At 46.7% G+C, this 20667-nt stretch overlaps 1 protein-coding gene across 1 annotated transcript in view; it reads right to left on the bottom strand.

Moving 5' to 3' along the window:
• Positions 1–364: 364 nt before the first annotated feature.
• Positions 365–20667, bottom strand: part of ano8b (anoctamin 8b) — a gene marked incomplete at its 5' end in the record, with an annotated part of 202263 nt that continues 181960 nt past the window's right edge. Inside the window, 4 exons of the mRNA XM_084310479.1 lie at positions 365–1191; positions 2867–2977; positions 13935–14066; positions 17587–17778. Of these exons, the coding sequence (XP_084166605.1) occupies positions 496–1191; positions 2867–2977; positions 13935–14066; positions 17587–17778 (1131 nt within the window). The 3' untranslated portion in view covers positions 365–495. The remainder of the gene's footprint in view (positions 1192–2866; positions 2978–13934; positions 14067–17586; positions 17779–20667) is intronic.

Genomic DNA, 20667 nt, shown 5'->3' with positions numbered 1-20667 from the left:
CCAAGTAAAACCTGTGATTCTCTCACACCAATGTATATAATATATTATTTTCTTTATTTTTCTTTCATGACAGGCTGTGATGTTCCAGTGGCAGGCCACCAAGATGCTTAACATTTTCTGACTAAAGGAATTTAAGAATTACAACTCTCCCTCTAAAGGCTTAAAAGTATCAGAAACGCAGCTCATGCATTTCTTTATGTATTGCAGACAAGGGAGGGTTTGTTTGTATGTGTGTGTGTGTGTGTGCGTGTGTGTTTTCGGGGCGTGTACAAGGGCTTGTGTCTGTCTTACAAAGTCTGTATTTTTGTCTTTCAGCAAAAAAAAAAGCAGGACCACCAGACATTTCCACAGTCATCATCTTCACCATTCCCCCACTCCGCGTCAAGGCCGCATACAGGTGGCCTGGGACAGCTTGGAAGGCAGGCCGGGCCTTTACTCACAGTATACGCCTCACTTATTCCATTTAAATAGTTTATTCTCTCACTTGGAGGGACACTAGACTTTGGGGTCCATGTCTGTCGAGTGTCCGTTCTGAGACCCCTCCCCTCCAGGCGAGGGGATCTCCTCCGGCACCCCGTTCAGGTCGGACTTGGACGGTTGTCTTTCTGAGCCCAGTGAGGAGCCCTCCCCAGGTCTGGGCAGCTGAGCCCCATTCATGCAGGTCCCCCCCTCCGACTTCCCGAAGTTAAAGAGTTTCCCGGGGTTGAAGGCTTTGCTGGGTGACTGGGAGCGCTCCTGAGAGCCGCTGCCCGACGACGATGCCACCGCTGCGGCGCTGGTTGCCGTGGCTGCAGCTTCCTTCTTATTCTCCGGCGACTTGAGGAACTTGAAGCTCAGGAATCCTGGCAGTTTGGGCTCACTGCCGGTGGGCGACTGGGGGGAGCGGGCGCCGCTCGACGAGAACTTGCTCTGCAGCGGGATGATCTGTTTCAGCTTCATCACATTGTTGTTGGCCAGCAGAGAGCTGGGTCTCTTGGGCTTGTCCGACCCTCCACCCCCTCCCCCTCCTGCGGAACGGGACTTGCTGCTGTGGCCCTTGTCGTGATGGTGGTCCCCCGAGGAGTCGCCCTTGCCGTCGTCCCGCTCCCTCTCCCTGCGGGCCAGATGCTCCGCCTGCCTCTGCCTCTCCTCTTCCTCCCTCTTCCTCCTCTGCAGCTGCTGGTAGTGCTGCTGTGCCTGGCGCTCGTGTTTCTGCAGAGGGAAGGACACATTCTTATAATGTAGTTTCCCGCACTGGCACATCGACTCTTTACAATACTGCAGTGGTAGCTATTGTACAAGCTATTAGTACTGCAGGGGCCACTGCAACCTGTTCTTTATCCAATGCAAACACCTTCAAACCACAAACACCTTCCTTCAAACACCTGGTCAAAGACCATTGCTTGCATCTACCGCTGAAGAATTTACAGAATTTTATTTCCAACAAGGAAGCTACAGTATTATACAACAAGCGCTTGTTGTAAGGCAGCAAAACAGCAGTCAAAAGCAGGGCGTCTATGATGGTTACTGTTGGATGCAGTTATGTATCTAGTCTACATAGTGGTTGTTAGGTACACACACACACACACACACACACACACACACATATGGTACCTGCACACACAAACTGTGTGTAATCATTTTGCAACTGCCCTCTTTTGACTTCATCTCTCCACAGGTGTTCTGATGAGAGCCCCTCCTATAAAACATGTCACCAGGAGATGATTGTTGCTACTCACTTTGCTACTGATTTTGACCTGATAGCAGGGCAGCGAGGCAGATGCTGCCCTCCTTTTCTCATTTTCATTAATCCTTTTTGTTGTTGTTGTTGAAATCACATTTTTGCACCTGTTTTGTGGAAACGGGTACATATAATTACATTTGTTATTCCTTTAAACCTAGTCTTGCTAATCTGATCCACATTGTTTATACACACCTTGGGGGTAACGAGACTATTTGAGTGATATCTTATGACCTTAGGCAAAGGTAACAGGTTTGTGTATAACATATGCATCATATTACAATACAGTACACACTGCAGTAACACAGTGAAAGTGACTCTGGTAAGGTACATTTAAGGCTTGTTTGGGTTGCCTGATCAATGCAACTGTATTCCATCCCTTGCTCATTTACGATGGACTCTCTTACAGACTAGTCAACTGACAAGGTAAGTACGGAAAATATTTGAAAATAAATCTGCTTGTGTTTTTATGACTATTAAAAACAAACCAAGCGAGGACCGTCCACGCAAAGTACCATCTGGATATCACAGGAATGATATCTAAGCGCATTGGGTTCCTTGAAAGGCGCTATATAAATGTATAAATAAAATAATTTTTTTGTATCCACTTTTTCTCCCATTTTCTATATTTTCTCCCATCCCAATTTCGTATCATCCAATTCAACCCTCCCCTGTCACGAACGCTGTTTCTTGCCTCCCACAAGCCGGCTGCAATGTGGACTAAGTCATACATAGCACAAGTCCCCTCCGGTACTTGAGGTAACAGCAGTCGCATCTTTTCACCTGCTCAGCTCGATCTCTCAGTGGCGAGGAGTAATGCGTGGGAGGCTCACGCTGCCCCCGACACTTCCTGATTCCACTGTGCAGGCGCACCAACCGACCTGTAGGAGTCGCTGTCCACAACGCCCGATCCCCACCCATCAGTTTCCCACCCCCTAATACGGCCAATGTGTATTAGTACGGACGACCAGCTAAACTGAAAGCAAATGTGGAGCGCTGGGCTCGAACAGCCGAGCCCAGCGTCTCCAGATTTCGTGGCGAGTGCCTTGCCCACTACGCCACGTAGCCGCCCATAAAATAAATTATTATTATTATTATTATTATGAATATATATATACTGTATATATGAGTAGCCCTGGGGTTTACCTTGAAGGCCTCCCGGCGCTGGAACTCCAGCTTGGCCATCTCCTCTCCAACCCAGGTGGGAATGTCAGGAATGGCCACGTGGATGACATACTTCAGCAGTATAGCAAAGTGCTGTTCACACAAACAGACAGACAAAGGGACCGTGAAGAGTGTCAGCAGGGGTGTACTGGTGGTAAATGGTGCATTTTTATATAGTGCTTTTATCCAAAGCGCTTTACAATTTTGTTCCTCACATTCACCCATTCACTCACACATTCACACCGACGGTGGAGGCGACCATGCAAGGTGCCAACCTGCTCACCGTGGAGCAATTCGGGGTTAAGTGTCTTGCTCAAGGACACTTCGACACGCTGCCTGGGAAGAGCAGGAATCGAACCGGGAACCTACCTGCTGAGCCACTGTCGCCCCCAGTGGTGGTAAAACTACTATAGGTTTTTACTAGAGACTTTTTCTAACTTCACAATGTAAACATTCTAAACAGGCCCCTGTTTACTTCGTGTTGCGGTGTTTGCTAATACAATAGGTGACAGGAAATAAACCCGGGGGCCAAAGCTGTTCCCCTAGCGATGGAATTCTTCTGAAAAGATCTATAGTTAATTTTCATATATGGATCAGAGTCTCTCACTGCGAGTCAAAGTGGCATGCATCATGCATGTGAGCCGCCCTGAGTGAGTGAGTGAGTGAGTGACATTGCCGCTCTATGAGGTGTTTAGCCTCATCTGAAAACAAAAAAAGAAAGAAAGGGAGAGCCTGATAAACAATCTGAACTGAAAGAGTGCACGCATTTACGTATTATATCTATGAATACTCAAAGTGTTTTTTTCCTTTGAGCCGATGCCTTAGCACAATGATATATGGGCGATGACACTCTTCTCTACTGCTAATCCAGAGTTGGCTATCAGGCCAGGTTAGTGCTGGAGGCTGTTTACCTCTGTCTTAATATAGACGCAGCTTCGATGGTCTGCACAGAGCAGGACCGACATAAATAGTCAGTCAAGAACAAACACAGGAAGCACCGGCTTCACAGCTGATCCCCCCCCCCCTACCGGTACTTTTGAGGCTTTGTGTATGTGACGTTATATTGTGTACAGTCTGTTATAATTTATATTAGTTATATAGTAGTTTTTATGTTCAACCCGAGTGCAGTCTGATGTGCTTTTCAAATATTGTGTTGCCAAGGTCTGATGAAATGCCTACTGTATCTCACCCTTAGCTGCTTTGGCTGTGAGATTGACTATTGTAAAATGGCCAATTCTTACAATAAAGAAAAATACATACAGTGGCTAAAGCCATAACTACAGAACCATAACTCACCAGCACCAACATAAATATACAGGAACAATTTAATTGAATTGAATTGACATATAGCTAGCCCATAACATCCCTAAACCTGCTTTATAAAAGGTGTGATAACAATGATACTCAAGACTAATTGTATGATAGGTGTAACTGAGGGGTACAATTCCCTGACTGTATTGTTAGATATGATACTTACTACCACTACCTCTTGTACTTTAGACTCTGGCCACCCAGTACTAGGTATAAATAATTATGATAAACACTCCCACCTGATGAAACGGATCCAACACAAATGTACCAAGTCGAAAGTCTGCGTTTATTAATAATACATAGCAAAAGGTATGTACAACGATCACTTAATTACATTTATGATTTGAAATAGTATGCACTTTTATGGCAAATGAGTATTCGTAGGTAGATCAATATCGAATGTCCAATCTCTGATTGCGCAGGAAGCAAATATACAACCTGGAATATTTAGGGAACAATAGCAATGATACTTGAATGATTATATAGCTGGATACACTAGGGGAAGGTTCCGACTGCTTGTAGGACAGCTGGAGGGGGGGGGGTAGAGTCTGGCTGTATCCCGTCTGGCCGAGGGTATCCTGGGAGAGCCCACAGTCGTGCGACCCGGTGCCCAGCGATCCTCGATCCACAGATGAAAGCAGTTGGACTCTCTGTGGCCGGCGTCCTCCGGTCCACGATGGAGAGACGTGAGGCGACCTCGTCGTGTAGAGCGTCTCCTCACCTGTCGTCCTCTCCGGGGGGGGTATTTCCAACACACCGCAGTGTTGGCCTTTATCCATAGAATAATCAAAGTACTCAAAGCATAATCCAAGCCGGGGAAGGCTAGCCGTCGTCGGTAGAATAATCCAATATACAGGTCCACTCGCTCTTTGGCCTGGAGCTCCTCGGGTGCAGCTTCACGTGGGGTCAACCACCCTGGATAAGCGTCCAGCTGATGCCCGAAACGATGGGGGTGCTGATTACTATAGAACTCTTACCGCACAAGGCACTACATATGAATAGACTATTATTAGCTTAATAGAATACGTCCAACTCGACGATATAGTGCCAAATATGACTATTCAAATATTAATATACACGATGTCTCAATGCCGATACTGGGCCGAATTGGCCTTACTGCCCACACGTGGTTCGCGGGGAGGCTTTTGCGTCTGTCACTCTGTTGGAGGGTAAGGAACTGGACTAAAAGAAAGCTCTACTTTAATAGCGCAGTATATATACGCACTATGAACAAATAGTACCATTAGTGGTGCGGTAGACATATTCCTACGCGGAACTAGGACTTGTCCATACATGTTGAGCGGTACGATTGAACCTGGTCTGAGGGGTATGGCGACCTGGCACCAAGGTCTCGTCCAATGGTAGAATGGAGACTATTATGGGATGTTCAGTAGACTAGAAGGGATATTCAATGCATATTGTACAAGGAATATACAAGGGATATCAGGGGATATACAAATACAATTAAATATATATATATAAATAAATATATATATTCAGTTTAATCTGATCCTTCAGAACAGCCGCCCCCTAATTGGTCCCAACCCAATTAGTTAAGCAGAGACAGATTAACCGCACTGTCCACCACTCAAGGGTTCGCTGTAAGGGTCAGTCAACTCACAAAGTCATAGGGTCATGGTCATCATCGATTGTGTCTGGGAGTCGGGGCAGTTCTATGAGCCTCGCCACAGGACGGGTGTAAATGCGCCCCTGGACGAGTACTTCAGCTGCTCGGACCTTGCCGTCGGCACCGGTGATCACTTTGCTTACGCGGCCAGCCGGCCACATAGCTCTGGGTAGTGACTGGTCAATAATCATGACGACTGTTCCTTCCGTCAAATTGTCTCTCTCTTTTACCCACTTCTGGCGGGTCTGTAGAGACGGTAGGTAGTGCAGTAGGAAACTGCTCCAAAACTTGTCGGCTAATACTTGGCTGTACCTCCACATTCGTCGGCCGTTCGCTTCTTCAGGCCGGTACATTGTCTGGGGTAACGCGGGATCTAGCCGCCCCATCAGGAGGGTGTTGGGGGTGACTGGGTCGACATCTGCTACATCACTGGAGACGTAACCGAGGGGCTTTGAGTTCAATACTCCCTCAATCTCCGTGAGGACTGTCATTAGGACTTCTTCCGCCACAGTCTGGGCCCCAAGTACTGCGTACAGGGCTGTCTTTATAGAACGTACTTCTCGTTCCCAAGTTCCACCGAAGTGGGGTGCGTTTGGGGGGTTGAATTGGAAGTCAATCTGGGCTGGAGCGAGGTGGGTCTTAAGTTCTGGGCCCATAGCTTGGAAGCTCTCCCTCAGCTCTCTTTCTCCGCCTTTGAAGTTTGTCCCGTGATCGGACAATAATGTAGACGGTTTTCCTTTCCGTGATGTGAATCTTCGGAAGGCCATAAGGAATGAGTCTGCGCTCATGGTCGGAAGGAGCTCGATATGTATCGCTCTGGTGGTCATGCATTTGAATACAATACCCCACCGCTTCTCGGTGCCTCTTCCTTTCTTTATGTGCAGCGGGCCAAAACAGTCCATGCCTGTTGAGTGGAATGGCCTGTCGCCGAGTCGGAGGCGACCTGGAGGTAGGTCAGCCATCCGTGGTATGCTGGGCTGCGCGCGCCACTTTCGGCAGTCTAGACAGGTTCGCTGGAAGCGTCGCACCGCCTCTCTTCCTTGAAGTATCCAGTAACGACGTCTGATTTCCGCGAAGACTCTCTCTGCTCCTGCGTGGTGTACATCCTCGTCGTATTTCTTTATAATCAGCTCTGTGACCTTGTGTCGGCTGTTCAATACGATCGGGTACTTAATGTCATCCGGTAAATTGGGGGCTCTCCGCAGGCGACCACCCACTCTGATGAGGGTATGTGTGTCACTCTCGGGGGCCAGATGAATCAATCTGCTGTCTGATGGGACGGGCTTTCCTCCCTGTAGACAGTCTAGTTCATCGGGGAACGAGTCTCTCTGGGCTCGTTGCAGTAGAAGCAGTTCTGCTTCCTCGTAGTCAGCTGCTGACATATCAGCGGGGGACTTAATCTCTGGGTGGTGCCGCAGGAATGTCCGTTGCTGCGCACTCTCTATGGTAATGCAATCGTCTATGTTGGGGTCTGCGGAGACAACAGTGCTCAATCCACAGAACATGGGTTTCTTATTCTCAGCCTCCTCGTCACCTGCTTCCCTCGGGGTGGGCGTGGGCCAATCTCCTTCCGGGAGCTTGAGGAATGCTGGTCCGTCACTGTAGATGTTATGACGGGTTAAGTCATCTAGGGACATTCCCCGGGTGATGACGTCAGCTGGGTTGTGTTTTGTATCAACATAGCGCCAGTTTGCTTCTCCGGTTAACTCTTGAATCTCAGTGACTCTGACTCCCACGAAGACTTTGTATTTGCATGAATCCGATTTGATCCAGGCGAGTACTGTCGTGGAATCTGACCACAGGATTGTTCTATGCACCGGAATGGTGAGCTCACGTTGGATGAGCGTGGCTAGATGCGCTCCTGCGAGGGCTGCGCAGAGCTCTAGACGTGGGATAGACTGTTGCTTGCGTGGGGCTATTCTCGAGCGGGCGAGGATGAATGCTGTGTAGATCTCTCCCCCCTCTTCTTGGGCCCGCAAGTAGGCTACTGATCCGTAGGCGACCTCGGAGGCGTCACTGAAGACGTGTAAATCCATTTTACATGTCTCTGGCCTCACCGTGGGTGGGAAGTAGCTTCAGCGTATATTAACGCCTGGGAGTGAGTGGAGTTCCATCTCCCACTCTCTCCAGGTGGATGCAAGGTGTGCGGGAATGGGGTCGTCCCAGCCCTGGTCCTTGTCCCACAATGCTCGTACAATCATCTTTGCCCTGGTGGTGTACGGTAGTATACATCCTAACGGGTCATATTGTCGGGCGAGTGTTCTGTACACACTCCGTCTGGTGGTCGGTATTGCCGTCGACCTTCCCTGCTCCGTGGTCAGGGGTTTGTGTCTATAGTGGAGCGAATCTGTTTTGAAGCGCCACACTAGTCCTAGTGTCATCTCTTGGGCTTCTCCTGGGATTGTGGCCATCCAGGTCTCGCTGCTCGCTGCCTTGTCCTCGGAGGAGAGGCTGCGCAGTACGTGCGGATCGCTGCTGGCCCACTGCCTGAGATCAAAGCCGCCTTTGATCAGAGAGGCGCGGAGTTTATGTAGGAGAGCCTTGGCTTCTTCCTGGGTCGAAACGCTTTGTAGACAGTTATCTACGTAGAAGCTGTTCTTCACACTGTGTCGGACCTCTTCGTCCGCTGCTGGGTCCTCTGCGACATGTCTCTGTAGTGCAAATGTAGCACAGCATGGGCTGCATGTAGTTCCGAAAGGGAGGACTTCCCATTGGTAGATGGCTGGGTGCTCATCTCCTGGCCTCTCTCTCCATAGGAACCGCAACAGGGGCTTGTCCTCCTCTACTAATCTCACCTGCAGGAACATCCCTTTGATATCCCCGCTGATAGCCACCTTGTCCTGGCGGAAGCGGAGTAGTACGCCTAGTAGGGAGGGGCCGAGTGTAGGACCGGGCAATAGCTCTTTATTCAGATTTTGGGATCCGATCTGGTAGCTGCAGTTAAACACGATGCGGTCTTTGCCGTTGTGATGAACCTTGTGGTGGGGCACGTACCACGATTCAGTCGTCTGGTCGGCCTCTTTAATGTCAATCTTTGTGACGTGTCCCGCTGTGATGAGCTTCTCAATCTCAGTGCGGTATACACTTTCTTGGGCGGGGTCCTTGGCTAAGCGCCGCTCTGTGTTTAGTAGGTACCGCTCTGTGGCGTCTTTCTTTGCGTGAAAGGTAGGCATCCCTTCCCGCCGCAGGAGTGGCGTGGCGTATCTCAACACGCCGCTGACTGGGACTCTCTTTGTTCCCGTCTCGAGGAGGTTAATGGCGTAGATGCCGTCTTTAGAGCGAATGTCTTTCTTTTCGTTCTTAAAGGGCATTTGTTCTAAGGTCCATAGCCTCTCTACATGCTGCAGGAGTGCGGTGTCTCCCTCTGTGACTCGGGAGTGGAGACAGCTAGTGGCTGTGGTTCGGTTGAGAGATTTGGCGAGTGGGCCTTGGAGAGTCCATCCTAGGCGGGTCTCGACTGCTGCAGGACAGCCTCTGGGTCCGGTATGAACCCGGTCTATCGGGACAATGAGGTCTGCATGGTCGGAGCCTATCAACAGTTTCGGGGTAGCACCGTCTATGAGCGGGATCGGTAGCTTGCGTAGATGTACATATTTCTCCATCAGCTTGGCTACGGGGTATGTGTACCGCGACAGTCCTATTTCTTGGCTGGTGAAAGCGTCTGTAATCCTGTACCGTCGCTCGGGCTGGCCGCTTGCTGCGATAGAGAATGAGACATTCTCGCCCTTTATCGTTTTCAAATCTCTTCTTATTGTCCGAATTGTCATTTGGTTTTCGCTCCCCCGCAGCCCTAGCTGGGCCGCAGCGGACGCGAGCAGAAGGGTCTTCTCTGACCCGTCATCAAGGACGGCGTAAGTGTCCATGACTTTATTCTGGTAGCTCAATGTCACACGAACTACCTTTAAGAGCACTCTGGCTCCGCTGCTGCTGGCGGGGTCGATGTACATGACGCTTGCGTTGCTGCTTGATGGTGCGGGTGGAGGCCGCCGTCTGTTACTTTCGTGGAGTATGTCCAGATGGGCTCCATCGCACCGACTGCACTTTTTCTTTAAGCGGCATTCGGCTGCCATGTGTGATCGCGCACAGCGAAAACAGCGTCTGTTGGACTTTATCCATTGACTCGCTTCCTCCGCATTCATCTTGGGGAATGAGTCACATTGTGACAGCCAGTGTTCTTTCTTACAGTAGGGGCACACTATCTTCCACTTCTCCTTTCTTGAGGGGGTACTGTGGCTCCTACTGCTTGGCACTGACTCCGATTGGTGCATAACAGTCACCGATCTTCTTCCATCATTTAGTCTCCTGGTTCCTTCTCTGGAGCCAGGGGTGCTCCGTCCGAATGTATCTAGCCGTAAGCTGCTGACTTCTCTCGCCAGGAAGTCGGCTAGATCGAGGAGGTTCGGTTCGGGGCCATTAGGGTCTCGGTGGTCTCTCTGCCGCCTAAAGCGCTCCTGTCGGGCGGGCGGTAGCTTCTCCAAGATCCTCTCTACATTTGAGTTGGCGTATAGTTCATGCCTACCCTTTTCCCTCTGCGCTCCCAGCATCCCTACTAGGGACTGCACTCTGATGGACAGGTCGTCCAGTGCTCGATTGTCTGTTGCTGGGGGTAGGCGGTCGATGTGCCTGATCTCCTGGATCACGTAATCCCATATACGTCCATATCTCTGGTCCAACGCTACCAGCGCTGCGGTGTATGGGGTCGTGGAAGTGGCGTAGGCGAGCGCTATGTTGTGCGCGCGGGGTACCTTTAAATGCTTCAGTAGTATCGCGTATTTATGGCGTTCATCAATGACATCCACCAACATTGTCTCCAGACACATGCGGAGCTCCGTATACTGGGCCCGGTTCTCCTGGGTGAAGTCTGGTACCATAGGTGTGCCAATGTATGACGCGGATTGTTGATACATCGGCGAGCGTTGGGGGAGAGGCCTCCTAGGCGAGTCTCCTCCTGCTCCTTGGCGTGGGCTGGTACCGGCTGTGTACCATGGCCCGCTGGTCCAGGTGCTGTTCCTCGGTGCGGGTCGTGCGTCGTGCTCACCCGTGAATAGCGTCGGGGGTCTGTAGCGCAGCTCCGCGGGGGTATAGCCTGGGCTGTACTGGACCTCCTGGTCCGGTAGAGTACTGTGCTGTCGTCGGGCGTGGTTCTCCTCCTCTTCCTCTTCGTCTTCCGTTAGGTCATCCAGGGCTTGTAGTCTCTGATTTAGCCTCTCCGCAGTGTATGCTGCTCCTTCCCGGTGGCTGGGTCTCGCTTGGACCGGTTGGGGAAGGGGGTCTGCGGGGGGTATAAACCTCGTCTGTTGGTCAAGTTCAGGGTCGCTTACTCGGCTAGGGGATGCCGCCCTGGAGTGATGTCTAGACGAGTTCCTGGAGCCTCTGGTGGAGGGAGGGGGTGTTGTCCTTCTGATCAGCTGTTCTATTAGTTGCGCTTGTGCTCTGTCGCGCTCGGCTTCGCGCTTGGTGAGATCCGATTCTCTCTGGGCACCGGTGGCGGCGCGCTGGGCGTCGGCCCGGTCTCTTGCCATATTCTCTTCCATCTGAATGCGTCTTATTTCCAGGCGTATGTGCTCTTCTTCGCTCCGTTGCTGTATCTGCAATCGATCGCGTTCACCCTGGAGTCTATCGCGTTCAGTAGAGGCTTTCAGGCTGACGAGGAATGCCTGCTGTAGTGTCCTCTCTGCCTCGCTGGGAGAAGACGGTTGTATAGGGGAGCCGTCCCTTGGGGTACTCCGTGCGGAGTCTTGGAGCTCTATCTCCACGGTGCTCTCCTCATCTTCTTCCGTGCCGCGTTCTCTCTCGGTAGTGTTGTCTTCCTCCCGGGACTCGTCGGGGACTACTTCTTCGGTATTGGCGGGTTGTAAAGTCATGTCTGGTTCCCCCTGGTCCCCACCGTGAGCTGGGTCAGTTACGTTAGAACCCATAGGGGCCTCTATGGTCGGGGTAGCCTGGTCGTTAGGGTTAGACATAATTTTACTTTCTAGTTTTACCGCGTTTACTGTTGGTAGAAGACTAGGTTGTTGACTGACAGCGTAAGCCTCTAGGTACTGAGGGAGCTGTCGTTTGCGCCGCGGGCGTTGTTGGTTAGGAGGATCGTTTCGTGGAGTGTTCATCATAGGCCATTTTAATATTAATAACACTATATTAATATTACACTGATTACCATCCGGCTCGAAGGACCAATTGTAACTGAGGGGTACAATTCCCTGACTGTATTGTTAGATATGATACTTACTACCACTACCTCTTGTACTTTAGACTCTGGCCACCCAGTACTAGGTATAAATAATTATGATAAACACTCCCACCTGATGAAACGGATCCAACACAAATGTACCAAGTCGAAAGTCTGCGTTTATTAATAATACATAGCAAAAGGTATGTACAACGATCACTTAATTACATTTATGATTTGAAATAGTATGCACTTTTATGGCAAATGAGTATTCGTAGGTAGATCAATATCGAATGTCCAATCTCTGATTGCGCAGGAAGCAAATATACAACCTGGAATATTTAGGGAACAATAGCAATGATACTTGAATGATTATATAGCTGGATACACTAGGGGAAGGTTCCGACTGCTTGTAGGACAGCTGGAGGGGGGGGGGTAGAGTCTGGCTGTATCCCGTCTGGCCGAGGGTATCCTGGGAGAGCCCACAGTCGTGCGACCCGGTGCCCAGCGATCCTCGATCCACAGATGAAAGCAGTTGGACTCTCTGTGGCCGGCGTCCTCCGGTCCACGATGGAGAGACGTGAGGCGACCTCGTCGTGTAGAGCGTCTCCTCACCTGTCGTCCTCTCCGGGGGGGGTATTTCCAACACACCGCAGTGTTGGCCTTTATCCATAGAATAATCAAAGTACTCAAAGCATAATCCAAGCCGGGGAAGGCTAGCCGTCGTCGGTAGAATAATCCAATATACAGGTCCACTCGCTCTTTGGCCTGGAGCTCCTCGGGTGCAGCTTCACGTGGGGTCAACCACCCTGGATAAGCGTCCAGCTGATGCCCGAAACGATGGGGGTGCTGATTACTATAGAACTCTTACCGCACGAGGCACTACATATGAATAGACTATTATTAGCTTAATAGAATACGTCCAACTCGACGATATAGTGCCAAATATGACTATTCAAATATTAATATACACGATGTCTCAATGCCGATACTGGGCCGAATTGGCCTTACTGCCCACACGTGGTTCGCGGGGAGGCTTTTGCGTCTGTCACTCTGTTGGAGGGTAAGGAACTGGACTGAAAGAAAGCTCTACTTTAATAGCGCAGTATATATACGCACTATGAACAAATAGTACCATTAGTGGTGAGGTAGACATATTTCTACGCGGAACTAGGACTTGTCCATACATGTTGAGCGGTACGATTGAACCTGGTCTGAGGGGTATGGCGACCTGGCACCAAGGTCTCGTCCAATGGTAGAATGGAGACTATTATGGGATATTCAGTAGACTAGAAGGGATATTCAATGCATATTGTACAAGGAATATACAAGGGATATCAGGGGATATACAAATACAATTAAATATATATATATAAATAAATATATATATTCGGTTTAATCTGATCCTTCAGAACAATAGGGATCACAGCAGTCAGTCAACAACACATTTGATGCTTGAAAGGTGTTGAGTCCAACAACCACTTCATCTGCTGGGAACCAGTACCTTTTAAACTTAAACCTTCTTAACTTTAAATCAAATTAACTATATAGTTATATAGACATCAGGGTATAATATGATCTACTGTACATATATATCAGGTTATAATATTAGTTATATAGATATCAGGGTATAATATTATCTACTGTACATATATATCAGGTTATAATATTAGTTATATAGATATCAGGGTATAATATTATCTACTGTACATATATATCAGGTTATAATATTAGTTATATAGATATCAGGGTATAATATTATCTACTGTACATATATATCAGGGTATAATATTATCTACTGTACATAGATATCAGGTTATAATATTAGTTATATAGATATCAGGGTATAATATTATCTACTGTACATAGATATCAGGGTATAATATTATCTACTGTACATAGATATCAGGTTATAATATTAGTTATATCGATATAAGTGATACCTCTAGGATGACGATGGAGATGATGGCCATCTCAGGGCTGAGCCAGGGGAAGAGGCGCTGCAGCTGACCGCACTGACCAATCAGGTAACAGTTCACTATGATGGCAATCAGACCCATGGCTTCCATCGCCGTCTGCACAGGAACAAAACATGCACCACAGAGAGCACTTAATCTATGCTAAATATAGCATACATAGCATAGCATATTATACATATATAATATATGCTAAATTGTTCAATTCAATCAGAAATCAGTTAAATTCAATTACTTTAAATTAACTTTAACGTAATACAATGAAAACAAATATTTCATTCAGTTAACGTGTGTTCATTCAATCCCTTTGAGACTAAATTAAGTCCATATATTTGCTGTGTACCAAAAATGGGGGTTCAGTGTAAATGTACAGTATTTGAGTGTGGTTTTGGGACCTTCATGATGATGACCATAGGGCGGTGTAGTGGTTACGTCATTTTAGTTTTTTCCTGTTCCACCCTCTGTTCCACTTAATGTATTTCCCCATTGACCATTTCTAAATCGGCTCGTTTTAGATAAATAAAGCATTAACGTTGGCATGGTGTACCTTTCTGTGCGTATTCATCCACAATCTATAGCTCAACATGAAAATATTCGCAATTAATCGTAAAGGTAGCAAAATAACAACGTTTATGTTTTCGTTCGCTAGGAAACTACACTGCTATTTGGCGCTGCTGACTGACCTCACCACAGCGTAGCCTCCTGCCTGTAGTCACAGACCTAGGATCAGATTTCCCTTACATTCCATAAGCTTAACAATACGTACAATGGGAAAATAACTGACCCTGAATCTGTGGCTAGTATCTCTCTGGTGATCATAACCATTAATCTCTAAAGCCAACCACCATTTTTAAAAGCAACAATCACATTAAATCGTATAACGTTATTTCGCTGCATATTAAATGACTGTAAATACTCATGTAAATCATTGTTTCGTTGTACATATTGTGTATAGTTTATAACGTTATTGTTTTTTTACATGACGTTAGTAGCTAGCTAGCTTGCTAGCCGGCATTCCCGAAACTCCTCTAACATGCCCCGATTTTAAATGGTTCTCTCCTCTTTGTATACTTTTGTCCTCACAAACAAAGTATTCTGCCAGGGAACTTATGGACACGACAGTAGTAGTAGTTATACGGTTTTTGAACTTGTAATGTTAACGTTAGTTGGCTATCGTGGTATCAACGGGCCGTGACGTGTAGCTAGCTAGCTTGCTAGCCGGCATGATGCGTGTGCAGTGCTTGCCCCACAGGTCTGAGAAGAGGACCTGCACATTTGACTCGTTCCCGAAACTCCTCTACATGCCCCGATTTAAAATGGTTCACGACAGTAGACATAATGCTAACGTCTAGTACGTTTAGCGGGTTAACGTTAGCTAGCTAGCTAGCTTGGTATCAGCTGGCCGTGATGTGAGGTAGGCGACAGCTGCCCACTGAACAACAGGCTGCCTACTGGTAAATGTAGTTCTTTTTTTACGACAAATTAAAAACCTTATAACTACCTTTATTTCAACCAAAAATGCTTAAACAATAATGTTAGTGGTAGAAGGGAACTCATTTTGTGCAAAAATGATGGCTTGCCAATGTTCATGCGGCAGAATTGTTACAATAGCCGATAATCCATTTCCCCAATGATAAATCCCTATACGGGTGGAACAACCAGTGACGTCAGACTACACCTCTCTATAGAGAACACTTATCTTATAAGCCCCGCCCACTTCTGCCATTGTCTCTTTATTTCCTGTAGCTGAACTTGATGTGATAAAGATTCTAGTGTGGATATTCCCAAACTGACTCTGACTCTGTTTAGCTAGCTCATGATCCTTATAATAAAGTTATCTGTACAAGGGACTTGGCATTTGTCATTTAAAAAATGATGGACTTTGAAGAGTAATATCCCTTTCTAGATACAGTGTCACAAGCTCACAGGAAATTGAAAGACAAAATCAGCAAGCTGGCAGCGTCCTTGTTGCCTAGAATGTCAATCACACCATTCTGATTGACAAGCTAAAAGCAATTGGTTTTGATAGTTTATCAGTGAGCTGGATACAATCCTACCTGGAGGGGAGGGAACAGATGGTGGAAGTAAACGGTACCCTATCCCCCCCCCTCACAGTGAGCTGTGGTGTTCCACAAGGAAGCATACTAGGACCGCTACTATTCCTAATTTATGCAAATGACATGTCGTCAGCTTGTGACTGCAACTTGTTCCTGTTTGCGGACGACTCAGCCCTGCTGGTCTCTGACAAGAACAAGTTACAGGTTGAAAAAGCCCTCAGCTCGGAACTAGGCAAAATCTGCATATGGCTCGCCGACAACAAACTATCATTACACATGGGCAAAACAGAGTCCATTCTCTTCGGTTCAAATAACAAACTCAGCAAGACCGACGGCTTCTCGGTTACAGTGGGTGACAATATTATCACAAGGAAAGATGAAATTACCTACCTGGGTTCCATCCTAGAGGCTAATCTTTCCTGTGACAAAATGGCATCCAATGTAATAAAAAAAGTCAACCAACGAACGCGATTCTTGTACCGGATCTCCTCTCTGGTAAACAAGAATACCCTGAAGACTCTAGCAGGAGCACTCATTCAAGGGTACTACGACTATGCTTGCACCTCATGGTACCAAAGCACCTCAAAGGCACTAAAAAACAAATTACAAACATCTCAAAACAAGCTAGTCAGACTACTACTTGACCTGACTCCTAGAACCCACCTCACCCCTGCCCACTTTGACAACCTAGGATGGCTTAGAGTAGACGACAGAGTACAGCAACTTGCAATGGGCCTGGTCTACAAGATACACTACGCGACCAAGGTACCCATGTACATGTCAAAATACTTCCCAAAGGTCAGTGAATACCACGATCACAACACCAGAGGGAGCTCCACAAATCATGTAAAACCCAGATTCGGCTCAAACAAGGGACTAAACACGTTTCGCAATTATGCCACATCAATGTGGAACGCCCTGCCTAAAGCTGTAAAGGAATGTGAATCACTACCCACCTTCAAAAACACTCTCAAAAAACACCTACGTGAGACTGCAATTCGAAACTGGCCCCTACAAATGTCCTAACCTAGTTGTACAGTAAATGACCAAGTAAGGCTTTGTCAATATTCCAATGTACAGTGTAAAATGTGTGTGTGTCCCCTACCCAACCCCCCCCCCCCCCCCCCCCACCTCCAATGTACAGCCCTCACCCAACCCACCCAACCCCACCCCACCAACCTCCTCCAATGTACAGTTTCTACGCCAAATGTATATACACTCCTTTTCTGGACACTTTTGTATCACAAACAGTACTGTATTTGCAAATCTGATATGTCATAAATGTATAGATGTAGCAGTACTGTCTATCTGTATGTCATGTATGTCATATATGTTATGATGAATTGAAAATGGGGGACCCTGATGTAAACAAGACGAAAGTCTTTCTCTGGTCTGCATCCCCTTAACAATTGTATGTATTGAGATGTACTGTACTGTACCCATTCTGCAATCTGTTAATAAACTTTTCAATCAATCAATCAAAGAAACAGTGAGATTTCTTTCTTACCGATGCTATGGGAGTATTTAACGAGACACATACAGGAGGTATATGTGTACCTTACCTGCCACTGTCCGATGCTCTCCACCCTGAGTCCAAAGGGCCTCCGTAGGCCTGTACACAGCTTGAAGGCATCGCTGCGGATCTCAATGATGTTGTTGATGAGAGCGCACATGGCAGCCAGAGGAAAGGCGGACGAGAACAGCACCACGTAGCCGAACTGGACAAACATCTCCTGGTAGTCTTGGAAGGTATCCTTGGAGGGACAAAAAGGGCAAGTATGTCACACCTCTAGAAATAAATAGGTTACATTGAGAATGTTATTTCTACAAGGCACCATCATAAGTGGAGGTTTGTCCAAGATGTTGGACTGTAATTCCTCAGTTCATAAAAATCTCTTGCATGCCTGAATAAAGGTCTCTGTGACAGGTGTGTTGGTAGAGCAAAGCAGGCTATAAGAACCTGAATAAATGTCTCCGTGACAGGATTAGAGGTAGGGTTCTCGATGACAGGATTATGGTTAGGGTTCTCTGTGACAGGGTTAGGGTTATCTGTGACAGGATTAAGGTAATCTGTGACAGTGTTATGGTTAAGGTTCTCTGTGACAGGGTTAGGGTTAATGTTCTCTGTGACAGGATTAGGTTTAGGGTTCTCTGTGACAGGGTTAGGGTTCTCTGTGACATGGTTAACCCCTTATTTATGTATCTATGTTGTATATATGTTGGTAGGTGTGTAAGCCTACCCACGTTGTATGTTTTTGTTTGTTTATATTTGTGATCAGGCTCCCCCAAAAGCTTTAAATAGCTTTCATGTCCTCACATGAAGATATGTATATGTAATATATCGTGTGTGTGTGTGTGTGTGTGTGTGAATAAATTCATTCATTCATCCATCCATCCATCCATCCATCCATCCATCCATCCATGTCAAGTCAAGTCAAGAGTTTTATTTCTCACGGCATACAAGCATACAGTGAAATGCAGGTGGTCATGCCTGCAGCGATTGTGCAATAATACAAGTAATACAAATAAGAATAAGACATAGAATAAGACATAACAGGTATAATGTACATAAAGTTTACAAAAAGCATGGTAAAGACATGCTAAGGTCCTGCGATAGTGCAATACAGTGTTAGCTACGGATGAGGCACTGGGTCTTATGTACACTACTATACAATACTATACAATATACAGTTATACTATATATCCTTATGCTATCTTGCTATATCCATCTATTTACTATACAAGAACCACTCCAGTTATTTTTTCTTTTTCTTTTTAGTGACCTTTTCATTGTGTAAAGTGACCGTTGAGTGTGTGCGTGTGCAGCATGTGTGTGTTCGTGCTAAAGTGTCTGTTAGTGTGTGAGCGTATACAGTATGTGTGTTGTGTGTATGCTCATGTGTGCTTGTGTGTGGAGAGTTCAGTGTTCAAGACTCTGATGGCCTGGGGGAAGAAGCTGAGCCGAAGTCTCTCTGTCCTAGTTGCTGGTGTGCGCAGGCGTTTGCCTGACCGCAGCAGCTTGAACAGGCTGTTGTTGGGGTGGTGAGGGTCTTTCATTATTCTGCAGGCTCTGGATTTGCACCTCTTGTTATATAAGACCTGCAGGGGTGGTAGTGCAATACCCGTAGTACGTTCAGCTGAGCGCACCACTCTCTGTAGGGCCTTCTTGTCCTTTGCCTTGCTGTTTCCATACCAGGCAGTGATGTTTCCAGTCAAGATGCTCTGGAGTAGAAGGACTGGAGTATCTTCCCCGATACTCTGAACTTCCTTAACTGTCTCAGGTGGTAGAGGCGCTGCTTCGCCTTTTTTACGAATGAGTCTATGTCTGTTGTCCATGTCAGATCTTCTGAGATGTGGACCCCCAGGTACTTAAAGCTGCTCACCCTGTCCACGGTAGCCCCGTTTATCCACATTGGTGTGTGTGTCCCCTGCTGTGTTCTCCTAAAATCCACGATCAGCTCCTTGGTTTTACCAATGTTCAGGAGCAGGCTGTTGTCCTGACACCAGCGTGCCAGTACATCAACTCCTCCTGGTAGGCCTTCTCGTCGTTGTCAGAGATCATTCATTCATTCATTTAAGGCCGATAGGCCCGGTATCAGGCCGAGATTTATTTCATGTCATAAATACATAAATACAGTCCATATTAATTCATGTTGTGTTTCTTTTTCAAATGTAGACCCTAACCCCATCAAACAGCAGTCAACGTGTATATTTTCAGCACTACGTTTGTTTACCAATGATTTTAAGTGTTAGTACGCCAAAAATGGTCGAACTGGTAAATGCTGGTCGGATTTACAGCCAGGCATCTCCAAGACATCCCAAAAGAACTATTCCGCCATCTTTCATAGACAGCCCGCAACATACATCATTTGAATATCTTGCTATTGAGCTCAAAGCTGAACTGTCTTTGCTCATCATCACATTGTACCGGCCACCAAAATACTCATCAACTTGATGAAAATGGCGGAGCTATGGACATTATAAAAAGTAACTGTACTTACAGTAGATTTCATTCATGGTCTTTGCTGCCCTGTAACGGGCGCCTGGTGGTATTAAATCCAGATTTAACTTTGCCATTGGCAAGAGGAGATTTGGCCCGATCCATAGATGTATGACTTTGACATAATAGGCCTGATATTCTATATTCTATATTCATATTTCAAATTGCATGTGTCCGGATGGCAAAATTCAGTACTGTATCTTCAAAACCCCATGTAAATCATCTGCCCTTTATTCATTTGCTTAGATGTTTTGTACATTTGATCTCAAGAAGGTGTTGAATGAGCTCAGTCAAATTGCCACGTCTGGTCAATGTTAGCATGGTGTTATTCACCGTCAAAGATGGACAATTTAAAAGAAAATAATAATTGATATTCTCAGGGGCAGGAATAAAATCTTCATCCAATAAAATATGAATGTTGATTTTAAAAGTGCTATAGATAAAATTTTGAAATGAACAAAATTTTATCTTTGAATTACCAATCTTTTTTAGATGATCTTATTTTATTTAATACTTATTGTAATACTGAAATTGATGTTCAGGTAGCCCTGGACTCCTTTGTAAAAACATTACATTTATTAGTTGACAAGCATGCTCCTTTTTAAAAAGGTTTGTATTAAAGATAGAGTAATACACTGGTTTT

Source organism: Notolepis coatsorum (assembly GCF_963971535.1).
Source record: "Notolepis coatsorum genome assembly, chromosome: 3".
NCBI lineage: Eukaryota > Metazoa > Chordata > Actinopteri > Aulopiformes > Paralepididae > Notolepis > Notolepis coatsorum.
Note: the sequence above shows the minus strand (reverse complement) of the source record. Positions and strands in the feature narration are given on the sequence as shown.